Raw genomic sequence first — 22,863 nt, forward strand, 5'->3', positions numbered from 1 at the left:
ATTCTACTGGCTCTACTAGTAATCAGTGTCTGGTAGTAATCAGCTCAATGTCTAGTTGGCAGCCGCTATGAAGTAGAGTGCCCCAGGGATCAGTCTTGGAGCTGGTTTTGTTCTGTCTTTATCAACGACCTGGAAGATGGCACAGAGTTTGCCCTCAGGAAGTTTGCAGATGACATCAAGCCAGGGGGAGTAGTAGATATGTGTGAGGGTAGTAGGGCTAGGATTCAGAGTGACCTAGACAAATTGGAGGATTAGGCCAAAAGAAATCTCATGAGATTCAAGAAGGACAAATGCAAAGTTCTGCACTTAGGACAGAACAATCCCATGCACTGGTACAAGCTGGGGGCTGACGGGCTGGGAAGCAGCTCTGCAATAAAGGCCCCGGGGGGTGACAGTGTGAGCCAACAGTGTGCCCTTGTTGCCAAGAAGGCAAACAGCATCCTAGGCTGCATTAGTAGGTGTGTTGCCAGCAGGGCAAGGGATTATTCTCCTCTATTCAGCATAGGTGAGGCCACATCTGGAGTACTGTGTCTAGTTTTGCCCCCCCCCCACTACAGAAAGGATGAGGACAAATTACAGAGAGTCCAGGGGAGGGCAACAAAAATGGTTCAGGGCCTGGGGCACATGACTTACAAGGACAGGCTGAGGGAACTGGGCTTATTTAGTCTACAGAAGACAAGACTGAGAGGGGACTTAATAGCAGCCTTCAACTGCCTGAAGCGGGTTTCAAAAGAGGATGGAGCTGGACTGTTCTCAGTGCTGGCAGATGACAGAACAAAGAGCAATGGTCTCAGGTTGCAGCAAGGGAAGTTTAGGCTAAATAGGAAGAATATTCTCACTAGGAGGGTAGTAAACACTGGAACAGGTTACGCAAAGGTGGTGGAATAGCCATCGTTGCAGGTTTTCAAGACCCAGCTAGACAAAGCTTTAGCTGGGATGATCTAGTTGGGGATGGTCTTGCTTTGAACAGGGGGTTGGACTAGATCAGTGTTTCCCAGCCAGTGTACCGTGGCACAAAAGTGTGCCATCAGAAATGTACAGGTGTGCCATGGCATTTTGCCATGGCAGTGAGCCACAACAGGTATAAGGATGGGGAATGCCTTAACAGATGTGCTGCAGAAAAGTTTTATTAATGTAAGTTTGCCTTGGGCTGGAAAAGGTTGGGAAGCACTGGACTAGATGACCTCCAGAGGTCCCTTCCAACCCTAATATTTCTATGATTCTATGGGAGGGTGGCACGGAGAAGCAGTGGCAACAGCCAAGTCCTGGCACTGGCTTGCCTCAGACCTGAGCCACGTCATTGTGGCCCACGGCTTTAAAAAGGCTGCCGTCTGCTGCTGTATCAGATCAACTTCTCAGCTCTGGCTGTGATACAGTTGTTTGTTTCATAAGCCCTTTTCATTAGGAGACCTGTACAGAAAGAAGAAAACTTTTTTTGCTCCTCTTCTGTCTAAGCAAAGGGGATTTGTTGCGTGCGCTCTAAGTGAGGCGAAGCATTAGCTCATCAGAGAAGAATTCTGTAGCACTATTCAGCAGCAACACCTTCCCTCCCAGTTCCTGAACTTCACCCTCATTGTTGTCATAGTAATTGTCCCTGGATATCACTTGCAGTATTCCTAGCGATGCATAAAAAGGGGCAGACCCTGTAGTACTTAACACTAGTCCACTGAAGCCCGAGACGTATATTAAGTTTTACCTTTGCTTTGATCTTTTCTCTTCAGCCACGGAGATTTATGGTTGAATATTATGTTTATTTCATCCCATCACATAAGACTTGCATGAAGTATACATTGCAAATGGTTTAATCTTTTTGTCTTGAGCTGTTTAGAGGAAATGTAGTCATGCTAAAACAAAAACCATTCTATAATAGGATCACAGTGGCACTGAACCTGCAAGCAGTGAAGAAGATACCAGCTCGGAAGTTGTCGTGAAAAGCTTGACCGAAGATAAATGCATCAAAGTAGTAAGTGCTGTTTAAAGAAATGTTTAGCTGCCCACAAAACTGAAAGCTGAGAAGGTGTTAACATGTTCACCAGATTTTCTTTTCCTGCTTGGGGAACTGCAGCTGACTTGTATGGAATAATTCCTAATGAATATAGTTGAGAGGCTGCAATTTCATGTATTTGTTTGGTTTTTTACATATATTTTCCTATCTTTGATCCATAAATTGTTGCGGTAGAATAATTACATACATCCTGATCATTGGTCTCCCTTCCTGTTTTGTTTTTGCCAAGAGGATCATGTCTATTTTTGTTAAAAATACGTGACACATCCTGGAAACAAGCTTGTGTATATAAATCATGGTCATATTTGTATTCATAGCTTCATAGATTTTAAGGCCAAAAGAGCCATTATCATAAGCTAGTCTGACCTCCTATATAACATAGGATATAGAATTTGTCTCAGTAATTTGTGTGTCAAGTCCATAACTTATAGTTTAGTATGGTACAGTAATAAATACCAAATGTTTCACTGACACATACCGAGGGTTTGTGTTGTTGTTATGTAATGTGTCAGTATTTTACATTGTCCAAACCTCCCAAGGCTTGTACCTTGACTCTTCTAACACTGCGTTAGAGGTTTAAAACAGAAGTATTAAATATGCTGAGGAGTGACTAACCCAGAGGAGCATCAGATTTGCTGAGACAATCTTCCTTTCTCTGCCCCTCCTCTCAACAGCTTACTGTAGTTTCCTCAGGGAGTTTATTAGCTCAGCCATGCTGTGTATGCAGTCATCAATTAAAAATATTATGTTTTTGTTTTGGATTTATTTTCTTCCTGCTTCATAACATTTTTGTGAACCAGCCTTGATTTTTTGGAACTACTTGATGAGTATTACAAGTAAATACTCCATGGACTGCCAAGCATCAGAAGTTAGCAAGGTGTTTAAGATTTGAAATGTCTATTCTGATTGAGTGATAAAACACTTGTCGGTTGAGTATATGCATTTATCTGAGTTATCCGGAACATTCAGTCAACAGTATTAATGGGTTTGGATATAAATTAATTGGAGGCTTAATTTGTGAATACCAGCTGTAAATGCATTATTTTAGTTCTTTGCCAGCTCTCTTTGGAGTGCTTTACTTAAGGAATTGCTCAAGGGATACAGATAATTATGATAAAATATACAATTCTTGATACGGGTGACAGAGACAAGGGACACGAGAGAACCTTGGGCAAAAAGTCAGGAGCGAGGTACAGTAAAAAATGTGGGCAAGTTGTATTTGGGCATGGCATTGTGCAGCTCTTTGAGTAAGCAAATTTTTAATTCAGAAGAGCTGAAGGCACTGCAGAGATCCCAGGCTGGGTTACGAGGAAAATGTGTCTGGGAAAACAAAAAAGGGAATGTGTCCAGACATTTTGTATCTAAAAAAAAACACTCTCTTAGAGTAATTCAGCCCTGGTTGTTTCCAAGTTATTTTTTCTCCTGGAGCAGCCATTTTTGCTCTGAGAGAAAAATCCTGAAGCAACTCTCCCAGGAGAAACGGTCTGTACATGGCCCTTGTTAACACTGCAGTGCAGCACAAGATAACTATTCTTTGGATAAGAAGATAAATAGAGATTTCCATTGGTCTCTTAGTGGATGTCTAGGAAAAAGATGCCTCAATGCCAAGATCATAAAAGTTGTCCCTGTTTGTTGCCCACGCAGTCACATCACTGTTAGTTAGCACTTAACTTCTTCTGTGCTCTGAGAAGTCCAGAATCACAAAGTCAGTACATACATCTATAATGTGTATGTGTATATTCTTGTCCACAAAAATCCCTCTCAAATGAGTACAACTCAAAGCAGCAACCTAACATTACATGTTCTGGATCATACAAGCATGCAGAAATATTGTTTTTCATTTGAGTTTTGAAGTTGATAGCAACTCATTCGGCATCCATTTATTGATGGTAGGTTTGCCAGGCTGGCCCAGGATGTTTTGTGTTTCTAGTTCATTGCTTTCAAAAGTCTTAAGTTTTATATAACTGATACGGCCATGGACCTGTGTGAGTAGAAGGGGAAAGAAGATTGTTTATATTGCACTTAGTATCACTGAACCTGAGGTCAAATAGCTACAATACTAGCAGCTGGTACCTGAAGTGATCTGATAGAGCACTTTGGTTTTCTAAGGACCCGGCTGTCTTGATTCTATGAACATTTGAAGAATATTTTAAAACCCATTAAGTGATTCTTTTAGAACTTGGATCTTGACAGAAATGATGGTTTGTATAAGAACTGAGGATATTCCTTAAACTACTCATGCTCATGATGTCTGCATGTTGCATGGGTATATTACATATTTAGAAAGAGTAAATACCATATTTACTCAATTCTAAGACAGGGTTTTCTCCCATTTAACATGGGAAGGGGAAAACCCCTCATCTTAGAATCAAGTATGAGGGTAGTTAGCACGGGGTGGGGGGGTGTACAGGCAGCTGCTCTGGCTTGGGCTTCAGTCCCTACCCAGCAACAGCTGTCTGCTCCTTCCTCGCCCCACTCCTGCTGCCACTGCACATCCCCATATACCTCCTGATGCAGCCTCTGCTCCCCTGCCTATACCTTTCCATTCCCTGCTTGCTTTGTTTCATAGTCCACAGTACAGTCTTGGGCACTGAGCATAACCCCAGCCCAGCCCAATAGTAGTGGCACACAGCCTGCACAGCTGCTATGGGTGTTGGGCTGGGCTGGGGCCATGCTCTGTGCCCTGGGCAAAAATGGGGATCGAGCCTGCCAATGCAGAGCAAGGTTAAGGAGGCTGGAGTGGGGAGAAGGGGGTGGAGAGGGGGAGCAGAGGCAGAGGGGCAAGGGGGAAGCTGAGGCTGCAGGAGGGGCAGGCACAAGCTGGAATCAAGCTGCTTGATCTTCCCATACTACCTGCCCCACATTGCCTGCCTTCCCTGTAAGCAGTGGGAGACATGAATTAAAGATGACCTCCTGATTATTAGATTCTGTACATGGCAACATTATAATACATTTATAAATTTGCCATGTATAGAATCTAATTATTGGGGGGTCATCTTAAATTCAAGGTTGTCTAAGATTTGAGTAAATACAGTAAATTTCGGTTTGGTGTTGGGGTGTTATTTGGACTTGCAATATTGATCTGTTTTTATATAGCTGGAAAGATGTGCCCCTGAATCATTTAACTTGAAACACTGAAAGCTAATAAAAAAATTTAACTAAAGTAAGGCTGGAAGAGACCTCCATAGGTCATCTTGTCCCACACCTGCCTGAGGCAGCAGCATCCTTATAGAAACCATCCTATACAGATCCATTGTCTAACCTCTTAGCAAAACTACACGGTCAAGCTTTACACAAAACCCAAGACGTAATGCTCTAACACAGGTAAAGTAGGGGGACCACGGTGGCCAACATCCTACTGCTGTAAAGGTTGTTAATATATGTTCAAAAGATTCCAGGAAGAGGGTTACCACCTCCATTACAGAGGAAGGCAAGCCCCCCACAATCTGTACTATCTGACCCAAGATATGGTGATCCATCTGATCCTGAGCAGAAGGGCAAGACTCTCTAGCCAGGAACCTGTGACTTTAAGTCCCAGCAGGATCATTTTCCCCCCACTATGCCCTGTCCCCCATCAAAATCCTCAGGCTTGGCTGCAGCCAACACTCAATTCGTCTGAGGAAGGCTTAGAGAAACCCTGAAGCATGTAGCTGCAGGAGTGGAGAGAAAACTCTTTCCCAACCCCATGCAGCAGCCAGCAGGGCCCAGAAGCATGTGAAATACTCGAAGTAGAAACATAGGCATAGCAATGCCAAATCATCCCCGACCAGTGGCTGTCCTGCCTCTTCTTGGACACCTCCAGTGATAAAGAGTCCACCTCTTCCCTGGGCAGTCTATTCCACTGCCTCGCTGTTCTAACAGTGAAGTTTTTCCCGATTTCTAATCTAAACTTACTTTGCTGAAACTTCAAGGCAGTGGTCCCCATTCTACTCTCTGAGAAGAGGTGTTTTCCTTCTTCACGGCAACCCTTCAAATATTTGAAGACCGCTGTCATTCAGATTTAGAGTTTTGTGAGACTTGAGGAAGCAGGGCCACTTTTTTCACATTTGGGTACCCAAATCATCCATGTCTGAAAACACTGGTTTAAACAGCTTAAAATTGGCTATGTGACAATGAAGGAGATACTTTTTAAGTGTCTGAAAACATCGGAAAAACATATGCCCTGGGAAGGAAAGGAATTTTTTTACAGTATTATAGGGAGTTGTAACTCAGAGTATAGGCTAAAATTTAGGAAAGAAAAATGTCTTGAAAGAGATGGGAGCATCATTGTTTGCAGGGCATATAACGAGACTGGATGAAGTTCTATAATCCTTTATTTTGTTTAAATTGCTTTCCTTTTGCCACTATTTGCCAGTGTGCTTTCCTTTCTTGAGTGGAAGAGATGGAATTAGGTACCTTCTAGTTGTCTCTTCTTTGTACACCGTGGTTCACTGAGGTCCCATTGAACTACCAGTTTTTAAAATCAAACCCAGTGGCTTCCTGTAAGTTTCTGTATGCCTTAAACAAAATCAGAAATTGCTGGATTAAACCTATAGTCATCTAATCCAGTAACCTTTGATCCCAAACACCAGCAATCAGTTCTTGTGGGGAATATGCAGGATGGAAGAGCAGCAGGCAGATGCAGCATAATCTCCTAAGAGGGGCTTGCCTCCTAATACCCTTGTTTCTTTAAAAATTTATTTAAGAGTATTTTTTTTACAATTGTGGGTATTCTTGTTAGCCGCATAAATGTCTAATACTTCTCTAAATCCTTTTAAGTTCTTTGCTTCATCTGGACATGACATTCCATTCTGAAGGCTCGTAAGTGGGAAAGAATATGACCTTATTGAAGCTTTAATTTCTGTTGTTTTGAAGAGATTTTATTAAATGAAGATTGAAGTTGCTGTGACACTCAGTATAGTAAACAATTTCTCCCCTTATTTTAGGATGTCAGAAACAAGGCTGACAAACAGGTGTTGATGGTGAATCAACAGGAGATAGAAGAACAACTTCCAGGAAATGTATGTATGGCTCTCTTTTTTATGATTTACCCTATTGGGGCCCTTCTATTACTGAAGGAAGGAAATATTTTTAGGTTTTATTTTTATACATTCAGTGTTCAAATATAAAAGTACCTTCTCTTCAAACACCTGGAAGCAATCATATGGGACAGTGCTAAAAATATATTCTTCTCTTCTCAAAAACTAAGAATTCATTTGGTCTTACCTGATGAAGATAAGAGTTCCATCAGCACTTTCTGTGCAGGTTTCCCTGGAATCACAGTATTTAATATACCTAATTGATTTAAAATGTTTTTAAATTGAATTGTATCCTTGCCATTTCAGTTAATATCTTTAATTAATAACTTTGATTGAACAATGTTTAATCAAATGATAGAAGTAATATGCTGCCTTTGTGTTTTTATTGTCAATAATTGAATAATTTTAATTTCTCCTCAACCAGTTAAAACAATCCAAGACTTCAGTAAAAGTGCCTGTTGGTTTACATGAGATATCTCTGGTGCCAGCGCCTATTTATCTTCCTCCAGAAGCGGAGCTCACCAACCGAAGTAAGAACCCATTATTTCTTTCAGCAAGATAGCTAATATTAATGGCAAACTTACTCTGCTAATATAAAAGCAAGTACTGTCAAAATGAGCTAAAGTACCTGAGTGCAGTTGACATTGTTTTATACCTTCTTAGACATGTTTTGCTTAGCTCTGTGTTTTGAGTTTCGAAAAGGGCACTGTAATATATTTACTTTTTTATATATATTGATTTCATTTTTTTCTTACTTGGCAAACTTAGGATTCTTTCTACTCTTTACAGTTTAGAGGAAAAGCCAGCCTAGCAATAGATTGTTTACATCCTTTTCCTCAATTGCATCAGATCCATTTGGGGGGAAAAAGGTATAACAAATCATTTGTGTCCATTTTTGCCTTTGGAGAGTTTTTGCAGCTTCAGAACAAAAAATATTTTGACAGCAAACATCAACCCTGGGTAGTTTTTAAATGTCATTGACACAAGATGTTTTACAAAATGCTGAATTTTAATGTAAATTTGGAAGATTCCCTGTCTGATTCACTGTTGCGGTTATAGCTTCATTTCATCTAAATGTAATGTCCTTTGTCATCATGATCAAAATCACACAGGGTATATCTGACATAATTGTCATACCAGATTGGAATAGTTTTGAAATGGCTCAGATTTTTAGATGTCTTTAAGGTATTCTTTTAACTTGATTTAAGAGTATAAGGACATATAGAGCAAGTTTCAGCCATTTAGTTACTCCAGTGCCATTACCTTAGATCTTTATTTCCCAATGAAATATTTCTGACTACTTTCTTTATTTTTTAACATTTTCCTTTTTTGTTTCAGGGAACCTGCCACCTCCGTTGCCAGTGGATCCAGCAACATGTCCCATTGTTCCCGGGCAGGAGATGACTATAGAGATATCCAAGGGGCGATCAGGCCTTGGTCTCAGCATTGTGGGAGGAAAAGATACTCCACTTGTGAGTTTGTTCAACTGTTGTTCATTACCTTTATTAAGAAGTAGATAAAACACTGAAAAGACAATTTAGAAATTAGTAGCCCTGTTAATATAGTAACTTTGCCAAATTCTTCAATGTTGGAAACAGCATCTAGCTGCTTTCAAAATAAGCCCGGTAAATTTGCTTTATGCAAAATGAAGCATTTCGTATTGCCTCTTAAATTGTATATATTTATATATTTCTCTATTTTCTTCCTTTATGATTAAAGTAGACAATTGGGCACCCCTCTACAGTTTATGCTTTGTCAATTAAAGCTTTTCAACCAGCTTTTCCATCAGGATGACTAGACCACAAGAGGAATATCAAGGAGGCAGCACAATTCAACTTTACTTTCTGTAAATGCCTATATACTTTTAAAATATTGATGATTTTGTTGTGCACTAGTAGTTTGTTTTTGCTCCACGTCTGTTAAAACTGTGCCAGAGACACCCCCAGCTGAACAAAAATCAGCACAGATAATCTAATTAGTGTTGCCTGTGATCCTTTGTTTAGTCTTTCCTTCCAGCCATGCTGCTTAAAAATGTGATTTATCTTCAGTACAACCCTAATTTGTGTGATAATCACCACCGTTAGAGTATGCCACCAATATGTAAGTTCAGAAGGTTAGCTCCACTAAATCTTTTTTCTTATTTTGTGCTGTGGATAGCTACTGCCAGGTAACTTGCTATATCAGCCCTTCAGTCTCTCTCAGAGATGCAATCCAGCAATTTAGCAAAATTTCTATACCCAGCTCTTCTATCATCAAGTCAGAAGCTTTCAGTATACAATTGTAGTGTGCACCCTTCCATTCAGTCTCACCATTAAGAAGGTTAATAATGCTTTGTAATCTCTTTACGTATGATTATTCCTGGAAATATGGAATCATTAAACAAGAATGTTCAATTACTGTCAGCAACAGAAAACTTAAAGCAGCTGAGAGGAATTCATCCATTTTAAGCAAAAGAAAAAAAATTAGAGCAATGGGCCTAAATGAGTGGTTTTGGTTTGCAAAATATAAGCCATATTTTAGGCTTAAAATTTCACAGCATGTACCTAGAGAGTTTCAGATTCTTGGTCCCATTGATCTACCTTGTAAAATGTCTGTAGGGTTCAGATAAATGGTTCTGTTTCACGTGGAGGTGGGCAAAACTCAGTTAATTTGGTTCGTTCTCAAAATGTCACTGTTTTGGTTCTGTGAAACCATGGAATGTTTTAGGTTCAAGTCCCTTTATGTCAGAGGCTTTCTCCTTCTTTCATGTAAAAAGAGTATGAAAATTACAGGTAGCAGCCCATTGCAAATAATCTGAAATGTAGTTGTGAACATTTCTTATTGTATACATAACATTTCACTGGGAAAGCCAAACAAGAAAAACATAAATGACACTGTGATTTAGCTACAGACCGTGAACTGTATTTCTCTTATTTATTAAAATGTCCAATGAAGAATTTCTAAAGAAAACAATTGATGCACTTAACAACTTACTTCCAGTCATATAGACGTTCATCTGTACACAGCAAGTTCTTAAACATGTCTGACTTTCTAGAATTACAAGACCTGGTAAAATAAATTGTAGCTTGTCTTCATGGTACTCATTTTGAGCATTCAAAATCATGTAATACTATTTAGCAATAAATAAGTTGCGCTTAATAAACCACAGTCTGACTTGCTAATTTACTGTATGAAACCCAAGTTTTTATTTTTTCTTAAGTTATGGATGCACAACCTCTTTTGGTTTCAGTGAGACTTGCATTCACATAACCAGAAGCAAAGTCTGTCACCTTACAAGCTGAAATTCAAAGCTATATCTTCACATGGCATCATCAGGCTTGTACAGCTGATTTCAGTAGAGCTTCTTTATACCAGCTGTTGGCCTGGTTCCCAGTGATGCCATGTTTTGTTTTTTTTATGAAGGCAAAATTATGAATGTCTGTATTGAAAAATGAATGACATAATACCAGAAGTGGGAAGAAGGGAAACACCACTTGGGTTTGTTAGAAAAACCTTTTCTCTAAGATAGAAGATGCAAAGAAAGTGCAAAATACCCACTTGTACTTTACATAGCCCTTGCTGCTTCATCCTTGTCTTTCAACTGAATGAAAGTTATTTTGCCTTTTTTTTAAATATACTTGATGAATTTACTGCTTATGCGTTATATGATACTCAAAACCATATAAATCTGTCACTGTTTCAGCCCTAGTCAAATGCCAAGCAATTGTAGCGTCCATAGCCCATTGCTTTTCTTAGCTAGTGAAATAAATATGAAGACTGTAAACAGCTTCAACATTTTTGCTACAATTTTTTTGTTAAAATTGGTGTAAGGGGAGCAAAAGAATGAGAGTACTGTCCTACTTACCCCAGCTTACAAGGCATATAATCAAGGCCTGCTAGCTTGCACTAATGTGATATAATGCTGCAGAAGAAGATAGGAATGAGGTTTTCCTGACTGTGCCACAGATATTGTGTCTAGGCACAGGAAAGCAACTGGCCAGCTAAAAGCAAAGCTTACACTTCCTTCCAGATTTGTTCTCTGCCCTATTGAGCTGTAAAGGAAAGCCACTTCACTGGTATACTTTTCCTCAGGATAATAGATCATTATAATTTCATATCTTGGGTAATCCAGAGGTCTATTCCTCTTCCCTTTTGCCTCCCCCACTCCAGCCCACTAGGATGTGTTACCAGGAAGAAATGACAGTAGCACAGAGACCTTGTCCAATATGTTTTCAGATGCACTTACAGCAAAAGCTGCTAATTACTCACCAGCTGCTCTGATTTTTTTTCGGTTAACACTATTGATGCACAAAAAAGTTGTGCTTTCAGTAGAAATGTCCATGTTAAAATTACTTTGGAGCTTTTAAGTTCAAAATATATAGCTCTAACTTTACAAATGGTTGATCTAGCAGCCCTGCCAAATATGGGTTCAGTTTTAAAAATGAAATATACTGTGTGACTTTGAAATCGTAATCTTTGATAGCTAATCAAAAATCACAAAATAGAGTCACAAAACATGAATTGTAGTTGCAGAAAGGTTAATTTGCTGAGGCGGTCATAAATGAGTATCCTAGCTCCTAAAGATGATGTTAGCTGGAAAGAGGATGTTAATATTAAATTTGAAAAACTTGTCTCTCCAGAGAGGCTGAGAGATCTCAGAAGGAAACACTGTAATAGTACAGTGATTTTCAACCTGTGGTCTGTGGACCTCTGAAGGTCCGGTGACTATGTCTGAGGTCCACTGACCATGTCTAAGGGGTCTATGAAAGATGACTATAATCAATGAAAAGTATGTGAATACCCACATTTGCAATTCAAAGGGGTCCACACCTCCATTTAAATTTTTTAGGGGGCCGCAAATGAATAAAGGTTGAAAACCATGATAATAATAGATTTGGACAACTTTGGGGAGTTCGGGTCTGTCCTTGACAATCATCAACATTTATACTGGGCCTTTTCTCTCCTGTTGGCACTGCCCTAGCATTTAAGCAGGAGCGGCTATTCCTTTTCATTCTGCGGGCTGGTTTTCCTGCTTTGTACCCTCTCAGGGCACGGGCAAATGTATCGGCTTCAAAAGGGGAGATGGAGCTACCGTTCTGGACAGCACCTGGTACCCCATAACCCTTAATTCTGCACAAGCCTATAGAAATACAATTGTGGGAAAACCACTGCAGCTGTAACTCTGCTTCATCCAAGGTTAAAGGTGGGGCAACAATGCATTTGTATTGCTGCGAGCTTATGCAGAAGTAATGGTCAGAGCAGCGGGAGCTTCCCCTTCCCCTTCCCCTTCCCCTTCCCCTTTTTGAAGCCAGTCCAAATGTACGTTTGTCCATGCCCTTAGCTCATCAGAGAGGTACAATGAACCATCCAGCACATGACTCTTTTTTAAAGCCAGAGGATGCTGGAACTTAGTTGGTTGAAAAGCAGGGCTCCAAATTGGCACAAAGTTTTTAAATGTTGTTTTAAGTGAGAATCAGGTCAAAATCTTTTCAGTAACTCATGAACTGCAAATTCCAAGAAGAAAAAAACACCAAAACATTGTGCTTTTGAAACAAAATAAGCTCTCCGAGACCTTCCAGTTGCTGAATGAAATTAAGTGCCACTGCCAGTGCCAATCATAAAGCTGGCAAGAATGTCCTTTTTCACTTAGTAGCTCCAAAGTTGCCACATCCGGCAGAATGTCTCTGGCATATGACACGCACCCCATCCCGCCACCCAGGCTTTCAGAGTCCCCAGCCAGCTCTGCAGATTCTGCATTATATTGGAATGAATGAAGAAGCAACAGACAAAGCTCAAAATGGCTGAGATTTTTGTCCTTAATCACTCTTTGATTATCCAATGAAGCAGTTTCTGTATGCAGGGTAATATATATAATATCTGATCCATGTTTTGTAGCAAACTGATGTGTGTAACTGCAGTGATACACTTGCAGTTACACACATCAGTACTTCTTGATCAGGAGTAGTCTCGTCTGAAAACTGAAGTTGGAAACATTCATTTTAATCGCCATTAGTTCAAGTGCTCACCCTGCCATTTTGAAGCGTGGGGACCTTAATACATAAGACTCGGGAGGCTGCTGCAACACGGTAGTTACGGGCTCCATACTCATGTACAGGCACCCTACATGTCTGAGAGATGTCTGGCAAGGGGAACAAGCCACTGAGAAGCAGGCTTTCATAGAAGTGACTGAAAATCACTTTCAGGAACACGCATCAATTGTAAATTTAAGCAAAAAACTATTCAAAACCAGCAGACCATCTCAGAAGTTGATTTCAGGAGCAGCCCTTCTTTCTAAGTGGTTGAAGTCATTGGCTTTTTTCTTCTGGTCTCATCCACTTTAAAACGTTGCGCATCTGTTCTAACTTGTGCAATGCATGGCATACTATAAACTTTCACAATTTTAATTTAATAAAAAGAGAGTGAGAGAGTTAATTTTACATATAGTCCTCGTTTTATTATTCCCCTAAAATGAGCATGTATACTTTTTGAAAAATGTTGGTTTGCTTTGGCATGCAATTCATAGAAACATAGCTCTTTCTATCACTCTAACTTAAGTCATATATTTTTACACTAAACATCTTATTACCTTAGTTTTATTATTTCAAAATCAAAGGAGAGCTTGCAAATGTCTATGACTGCAGACTGAAGGAATGTTAATGAATAGTGCCATTGAATTTTCAGGTTGGGGCTTTTCTGATCTTAAAGAGTATAACTGTAAGCAAAAATATTATGCAAGCTGAATAAAATTTAAATAAATAAGGACCAGATGTAACTATAGAGGCCTATAAAAAGTAATACAAATATTATCCATTTCCTTAAAATAAATCTATATTTTAATATGAAAAATTATATTCATATTCATGTTATGGATTAATCTTTTTTTCAAAGAAAACTTGGCAAGTGAACACAATCTCATGCAAGGGTTTGTACTTAAATGGGAAACAGATTCTTTTTTGACCTTTTGGAGAGAAGTTTTTCAGTATCATGAAATATAAAACATTTTTACATTAACACAGTAATACATTTTTACATTATATTGCCTGTTTTATTACAGTAGTGTTTGGCTTTGCACTTTGGATACCTGTTAATACTTTGTGAATGCTAGCAATTGCAGGGTACTTGGGTCCTAGAAAGGAATCTATACTTTCCATGATACATTAAATGCACTTTTTACATAAGGTAGGCATTTTCTTCAGCAGCTGTTGCTTGAACTGTAGTCCTCTGGGTTAGATTTAGATCAGTGAATTAGAAAACAAATACTTCTATATAGTACAATTTATTTGGTGTAATTTCCTTTGCCTGTAAATATTCAGCAGTTGGCTTTGTTTTAAACATTGGAAAAATCCTTATATTGGGCCAGATTCTTTAGTGACACGCTGAATGCAATCAGTTGACTTCCACTGTTATCCAGGAACCACCTTCAAAAATGTAAAGACAGTTTTACAAGGCCAGACACAAAATCTGTTTTATTTCTGTTGTTGTGATGATTGATAATGAAGCAACAAAAGGTATTTTATACTGCACTGGACAAGCAAATTGGTCTGTAATCCTCCAGTTGTTATGTGAAAACCCCTCTCTCTTATTCAGCTCTTAACAGATACATTTATTGGGTATTATACACTTAAAACATACTGTCAATTTGTTTGAAATGTGTTGTTCTGCATTAGACAGACAATGTGGTTAATCAACCAAATCAGAATACAGTTTTTTCCCCAGGAGACAAGTGAGTATTACAAAAGATTTCTCATATTATCATGTCTGTAGGTTACTGTTCATAGTTTTCCTTGGGGAAATACTGTAGTTCATATAGAACATTTGACACATTAGGTATTCTAAACGAGTAACATCTACTTGCATCTAAGTAACAAGATTATATAGAAGGCAGATAAGTGACAAAAACACTATCTTTGAGAGCCTCTGGGAATTAGTTTCTTTTTAAAAACACTTCGAGTTAAATTTTGAAATGCCGTACTTAATACATTAAGTCTTTAGTCTAATATTTTAGGCATTTGTTTTTTTCCAGTTCGCTTGCCAAAAAGTTGCCTTTTTTCTACACTGCTTCTCCTATTGTTTGTACGCAAACAGTCAATGAACAGTACTAACAATTCAGCGGTATCTGTCAAGAAGCAAGGAGCTAAGAGTTTATAATCCGTATGTTTTATACTAATACTATCTTACCTACTTTCTTACTGTTTCCTCTGCCTCTTGATGGTATCTCAGCACTCTCTCTAACCGTGTCCCTTTTCCTTCTCAGCGATAGAGCAGAAGAAGATGATGTATTGGACAAATAAGCCTTGCAGAAAAGGATTCATCTTTAAGGTGGTCAGAACTTCTTACCTCTGTGGTTGCTACCTTTGACAGTGCCAGTGCGGTAGCTAGGTGTTACGGAGGTTTGTTGTGGTGGGCCCATAGCCATATCTGGCTTAAAGGCTGGAGCAGCTCAATGGAAATAAGGATGAAGTCAGACTTAACTAATATCCATTCTGAGGGGATTAAGGTTTTGGGGGACAGTGCATGTAGGTACCAAGGAATATGACGTGACATAGGAGTTTCTTTTCATGAACTCCTGTTTAGGCCTTCTCCCTTGTCTAGACCAAAGTGCAAGATATCTCTGGTCTTTATTTTTGTCAGCATGCTACACTGCTTCCTGTGCGTGCTGTTCTTATTCAGAGAATCCAAGTTGGTCTCCCCTACCCCCCACCAACTTTTTGCTTCCATTCCTGCAGGTAGGAGGCCTTGCATTTCTCCTCCCTGTCTTACTTCTTTCAAACCTCTACCCTGCACTTGGAGGAATCATGCCTGCAGAAAACAGATGCCCTCCTCCACTCTCTTAATCTGCAAAACACCAGTAAGGGAGGTCACATGAACCAGTTAGGATTGGTATTTTACTTCCGATCTTGGTCGTGGCTGAAATGGAATCTTTTGCAACATCCTGGAACTGGAGCCGTAGTTTTGTGCAGACCCCCAAAATCCATTCTTATCTCCATGCTTCCCAGGTGGCTACTTCTTTTCTGTGTGTTCAAAGGATGACTATCAGTTATCAACAAAATGCCATTTTAGTTTACTAAGCTTTCCTGGCTTTGGTTTTCCTGCCCCATTGTCTCTAGTGTTTGAAATACTTTCCATGGGGGGTTTTGTCAGCTTAAGAGAGAGAAGCTCTCTCTTAGTGTAGATGTAGAAGTAGTGTTCTGAAACACTACTTCTGCATCTGAGCAATAGGCCTCCAGAAGCAAAGAACCCAAAAACAGAAAGCCAGATCTGTCCCACACAGCATATGCCAGTATGGTCCACATTTAAGAATTTCTAGTGAAACTTTCATGCCATTTTTTGTATTTTTTTTCTTCAGTGCAGAATTCACCAGATCAGTGATTTTAATGGCTCAGAAGCTGTCATCAACTTTCCATGGTTGTAAAGTCTCAGCCAGAACAACATGAAGATATTGTGTTTGTTTCCTGTGGGTCGCACAGGTTTGGACCTCAAACTCCTGGGACCCATGACTATTTTGCTTTCATGAGGGAGCCAGCTGCTTTCAGAACCCCTCAGACAGACTCCAGAGAGATGTTGCATTTAGAGTGGATGGCTTCTGAGAAGGTCAAAGGAGAAAGCTATCAGCTTCCTTGACCTTACTTTCTCGGTTGCCATCTTGGAGTTCACATCTCAGCCATATTGTCCGGCTGACCCTTGTAATGGGAAGGACAGTGGCCACCAACTATTTGTGAAGTCCCTTTATTCAATGTCACTGTTCTTCTTTATGAAGAACCCTCTCATTGGCTACTGTTTACATCATGATTTGTTTCCATTTTCACACATCTTGATAAACTAGTATCTGGAGTCACTGGGAGATTATTGCTTAAATTATTATAATCAGTGGTGAGATTTTTAGGACCACTTGTGGTTACTTGTAAGGTTAGGGGGCAAAGGCTAATTTTGAAAATTCTGATCTGAAATTCAACTCTTCCATACATGATTATGCACCTAAGCAAACAGGGAGATAGATTTTCAAAGTGCTAGGTTTTCAATAGCATTTAATTCCACTGATTCTTTTTCCTCATGACATAGCAGAAGAAAATCAAAATAGTTCGATTAAATAATTTTTTTACATCTCCAGAAATGGGGAAGGGACAGTAATTTCCTTTATCATCTTGACTACAGTATAGCTTTATATAGTTTTTTGATATCCCCCAGAAAGTCTAGGTCTTAAGATTTAAGAGTGAAATGTTTTGTATTTAAAGAATATCTGAAATATGCCTATAGAAATTTGTCCCTTGGAAATGTTCATTTGGTTAAGTATCAGCTCATATTTGTCATGATAATGTTGTAATCAGAGAAATCAAATAATGAATAATCAAAGGCATAAGTATCTAAAATGATGGGGATGTATAAATACTACTGAAAGTTGGTTTACTTTGTGGAGGTAATCGGTCATAAAATTGGATGCACCTTCAAGTGATTGTCTGCATAGATTCTGCTGTCAGTATGCAGGATCTCATGTATATGACACTGGACTTTTTTGGCAAGCAGTGTCTGTTGGAGCTGTCTTCACTATAGGTGTCCTCATGTCCTGGCTACATATGTCATGAATTAGCTGGGAAAGAGCCCAAGTCATGTTAGAGCTCAGGCAGTGTCTGTGGCCTGGTTAGTAGACACTATTGGTTGGCCTTACTGGTTGGCCATACTGTAGATACATGGGGTAACCATGTGCATCTTGCAACTCTTTTCTTATTGACCACATCACCACGAGCGTGGAAGTTTGATTCCCTGGGAACAACTAGCAGCAACACACCTTGTGCTGCCACTAATTGTTCCCAAGGAACTCTTGTGCTATGTGCCCTCTGGCACATGGCAGGTTACCTTGGGTTGGGTAGAAGAGTCTGGGGCCAGCACTGGGCTGGCCCCAGCGGCCTTACCTGGAGTCCTGGGGGCCTCCTGGGGCTGCAGCAGTAGCAATCCTCCCACATGGAGTCTGGCTGGCAGCTGGAGTGTGGCTCTGGCCAGCCAGACTCTGGTTTTGAGCAGCACACGCTGCCCTCACATGCACTGCTCTAGTTTTTTTGTTTTTTGCACAGGTTTTTTTGACCCCTGGATATCCAGGGGCAAAAAAACCCACAAAAAAACAACCCATGCTGCTCCGTTGCAGCATGGAGAGCAGCTAAATGTGTGATATGTGGCACCACAAATGTGACTGCAGTGCCACTTACTGCACAGCTATGCTTGTCTGGATGCGCCTAAGCAGGCTGTCAGATTAGATACCAATTTTGGTAGGGCTGTCTTGAGGGCACTTTTCAAGTAGGAGTTGGTAACTGTTCTTTGACAGGTGTTGTCCATACAATCTCTGTGAGCTGCCTTCCTTCCCCCCGCTTACTGGAGCCCTGATCTTATGAGATTCCCTATTGGCGAAGGAGCTGGAAGCAGTTGAGTCTACACATGGCTCCAACAGGCACTGATAGCCAGAAAGAATCCAATCTCACTCATCTGGCCATATGCAGTACAGTAGTGGTGGGCAATTATTTCAGCTGGAAGGTCACTAAATGAGTTTTGGGAGCTGTTGAGGGCTGCATGCACAAAATGAATGGTGAAGATATTTTAACAAATTATAGATAAAAACTATCTATGCTAAAATCAAACATTACTATAAAATATTTTAATTTTATTTAAAAAAATAATTGTGTGTTGATTTACGTTTCTTTGAGCAGTGTATATAGAGGTGATTGCATAATAGCTCAAAATAGTCTGTCTCACAAGGAAACCAAAACCACCCAGCAGGACATTAAGCCAAGGAAGGATGACCGCCCCCCACTCCCCCTCCCCACCCAGCAGAGCTCTCTTACTACCCAGCCACCCTCCAAATCACAAGGGAGCTCCTGCCTCAGCTCACCCCTGACATGTACCCCAAACCCATCAGCCCCCCACCCCTTTCCATCCACGTTTGCCCCCCACAAAGCCTGGGGAGGCCCAGCAGCCTCCTCCGGCCTGCCTCAGCTCCCTGCAAGGGCCATGCAGGCTGCACCCACCTACATCCTGGAGGACCCCCTTCCCCCCGAGGGAGTCCCATCCCCAGGGTGCTGGGGGTATCCTCACCTGGGTGGATAGGACAGGAGGCAGGGCCAGAGCCGGGGTTGGGACTGGGACTTCACCTGCCAAGAGGTGCTGGGGAAGCTGTGCCACCTCTGGACATGGGTGTAGTGCAGTAACTACACGGTCCTAATGCTGAACGTGACTCTTGTCAACTCTGAGCTGCAGGCAGGTAGGGCGCTGCCGGGCCTGAGTGCAGCTCACCCAGGAACTGCATCACAAAGCCAGGCAGGCGGGCAGGGCTGCTTCTGTCCATAGATTCATAGATTGAGAGGCTGGAAGGGACCTCGGAAGATCATCAGGTCCAGCCCCCCTGCACCCAGCAGGAAAGACAGGTGGAGTCAAGTGACCCCAACAAGGTGATTTGTCTAGTCTCCTTTTGAAGATCTCCAGGTCCAGCTTCCTCTGCAGCACCAACAGAGGCTGGAGCTGGAGCTGCCACCCATGCTGCCTGAATAGTCAGTTGGTGGGCCAGATACGGCCCATGGGCAGTATTTTGCCCACCCCTGCTGAGCAGGAATCTATAAAAAAGTATCTTAAGGAACTACTGTTAAGATAGGGTAAGTAATTGTTCTTTTGCTGTAATTTCCCTTTGGCTTCAGGACATTCCCATTATCTTTTATTCTGGATCTAATAGCTTGGACCCTTTGAGATTGTAGAAATCAAAAAACATCCTGTTTAACATGGAGCAATGCTATTTGTGTCATAGCATATACTCTGGGTCTTTCTGTCACACATGAGAACTATTAAATAGTACTTTCCTTCCTGATTTGTGCAGTGTTCCCAGATAAATGTAGCATACGTTGTCAAAATATTCAGTGATTAAAGCAACTGGTTTCTGGCACTTAATTGGTGGGGAAAAGGACAGTATTTTCTAGCAGCTTCATACATTTATACCAAGACTTTAAAGAACCACTCGCTTGATATTTTGGAATCCTTTTTTTTTTTTTTTTTGCACTCACGATATTTGTGATTTTTTGCTAAACTATATAGTGGATTATCATACCACTTAAAATAAATAAGAGCAGCAAGAACCTGGTAGTCAATGAATACAAAAAGCAAATAAGGAGTGAAACTATTAAGGACATGACTTTTCAATGGACCTTAAAGTTTTTCTCCTTAAATAAAATAACTTAAAGAATTTGAGAAGCATGAAACATCCTCAACTCTCTTTGAAGTCAGTGGGAAATTCAGATGATCATTAGGTCAGAAAATTGTACTAAACATACAGTGTTTGTGTTCAGACTGGAGTAATATTTTTCTGACTGCATGATTTTAGAAAATGGAAAACAGTGCAGACAAAAAAAAGCTTATATTATGTATTTATATGTATTATGTGTACATGGATATATATCTACACACTCTCTCAATCTCAGGGCATGTGCACATGAGCAAATTACCTTGAGGTTAAAGGAAGTGAGTCCTTACTGAGGGTCAACTGCTGCATGGGAGCTGCCTTTGGAGTAGCTGTCTCCCCAAAAGGGATCTTAACAGGTTTGCTTTCATTTTCCATGGTGTAAAACTATACACTAACAGACAGTTGCTACAGACCAGCTGACACACAGAAAAGCCCATCACCCTTTTATCTCTCAGTAACAAAAATAGACCAAAAGAAAATAATTGTTACAATCTTCTGTCTTCTGGTGGCTGGCCTATGGAAGTTGAAAACTTTGAACTCTGTTTCTACTGACTATAGTTTGACATCCTTCCTGGTAGATGTGTGATTGTGTTTCAGTAGCTATAGATCAAAGCTTTTGTCCCTGGGTCCTAAGATGTGTTATGGCATATATTTATGGTACTTTTATCCATTAACAGATCATTACAGATGGGCACACAGTTGTTGGAATGAGAGAGTGCATAAGACATATGTATAACATTTTTGGAAAGTCTAAGTTTCTTTTAATATATTAGCTACAATAGTGATACTAAAAATCCCTAACTAATGTAAGTACTTCTCATAATTTGACATGGGCAAAATAATATTAAGTAACATCCTGAGCAGGGAAGCCTGATCAAAGCCCAAGTCAATGAAAATAATATCGTTGGATTCAATATGCTTTACACCAGGCTCAGAAATGAGAGGAGCAATTTCTGTTTATCTTAAAACTGAGTTAAGTAAGTCTCATCTCATATTTATACTTATGTGCTGTTTTAAAATATTTTAGTCTGCTTGAAGGATCCATTGATTCAAATTGTTTTAGATCTGCTTGACAAGCCTAATGAAAATCACGCCACTAAATTAATAATGAATGCTAGCTAAGAAAAACAAGATTTTGGCAGGTTGGTCTAGAAATTTCCTTTATCAGAATAAGTAGGTAACTCACAATGTTCTTTTCTGTTGCAGTATATTGTGCATGTAGCCTACTCAGGTTTTTAACACATGCAAGTTTAATAGTTAACCAACCACTTTTTACAAATAACTGACATTGGTGGTTCATATTGATAGTGTTTTGATGCTTTCTGGACGTGCTTCAGAGAATGAAGTTCATCTTGGTATTACATAGATCTTTCGAGATTTCTGTGTACTAAATGTTCATTTGGAAAGCTGGTAACTATGACTTGGTTGGACTGTTTTAGGAAGAGTCGTGAATGCTATCTTTGGATAGATGTTCTCTGATCACGTTTTAATTTAACTACATTAAAGGAAAGCTAAGGTTGACAAAATTGAGAAATGTGAAAATTAAGACTATGCAGCCTTAATTGGACCTCCTTTGCATATGCATTACAATTTTGTTTAATTACATAATCCTCTCTCCCCTTCCATTAAATTCGTGTTATTCAAGACCCAGGATAGATGCTGTTCACTTAATGAGGAGCTAATATTTTGTTTTATCCTCCTGGTTCAGTGTGTGGCTTTAGGCATTATTTACTGCATATTACCCTGCAGCAAAATCAAAGCTTTTAATTTCCCCAAGGGCTCTCCTCTAGTCCTCATCACTGCAGCATCTGAATTCTTCACAAAATTATTGAATTTATCTTCACAATACCTCTCTGACATAAGATAGTTTATTCTCCCTGCTTTGCAGATGAGTATCTGAGGTACAGAGAGCACAAAGTCAAAGTTGTTCACTGATTTTGAGTGGCTGCTTTGGGATGCATACAGCCTATTACAGTTTCTTTTTTGGGAGAACTTAGCATTATTATATCACTTTATATGTTCAAAGCACAACTTCCATTGTTTTCAGTCACGTTTGCAAGTCCTCAGCACTTCTGCAAACTGGACTTCAGGTGTCTAAGTTAGATAGCTAGAAGATAAGAAAGACAAAATTAATGACAGCTGTGAAAAATGGGATTTAGGTGACTTGCCAGTGACAGAAGCACAATTAGAATCCAGTTCTGTGGGGCTACAAGCCATTGCTTAGCTGCAAGCATGTCCTTTTACATATTCCACGTCTTCCATTTTCTGGAGTAAAAGGACAGGAATCCTATAGTAAAGAGCTTCCTTCAGTGCACAGATTCATCCTGTACACTGAGGAGGGCCTATGGAAAAATATAACGTGCATACACAGAAGAGGGACAGAATAAAGTGGTGCAAACTGTTCTTCATTGGAGTCAGACAGCTTGCTTTTCCGTGCTGCCAGGTTGCTATCATGGGGCAGAACACTGAGGAGGATACAGTAAAAGCAGTCTTCCAGCTTTCAGTTTCTGTGCTTGCTGTTTCTAGAAGCTGGGAGTGGCAACTATAGGGGGGAAAAATCCATCTTGGTCCCTGCAAACTTCAGTGGGACACAGAGAAATTTGTTGGACGATTTACTTAGATGTAACATCTCTACATAGCATGTGCAAAAT

At 40.1% G+C, this 22,863-nt stretch overlaps 1 protein-coding gene across 9 annotated transcripts in view; it reads left to right on the top strand.

The window, feature by feature from the left end:
- Nucleotides 1-22,863, top strand: part of PATJ (PATJ crumbs cell polarity complex component) — a 242,996-nt gene that overhangs the window by 177,629 nt on the left and 42,504 nt on the right. For all 9 annotated transcript variants that reach the window (XM_059727901.1, XM_059727903.1, XM_014593899.3 and 6 more), the window contains 4 exons: nucleotides 1,871-1,963; nucleotides 6,931-7,005; nucleotides 7,448-7,553; nucleotides 8,362-8,495. In XM_059727901.1, the coding sequence (XP_059583884.1) occupies nucleotides 1,871-1,963; nucleotides 6,931-7,005; nucleotides 7,448-7,553; nucleotides 8,362-8,495 (408 nt within the window). The remainder of the gene's footprint in view (nucleotides 1-1,870; nucleotides 1,964-6,930; nucleotides 7,006-7,447; nucleotides 7,554-8,361; nucleotides 8,496-22,863) is intronic.

The sequence above is a fragment of the Alligator mississippiensis genome, chromosome 5 (genome assembly GCF_030867095.1).
Source record: "Alligator mississippiensis isolate rAllMis1 chromosome 5, rAllMis1, whole genome shotgun sequence".
In the NCBI taxonomy this organism is placed as follows: Eukaryota; Metazoa; Chordata; order Crocodylia; family Alligatoridae; genus Alligator; species Alligator mississippiensis.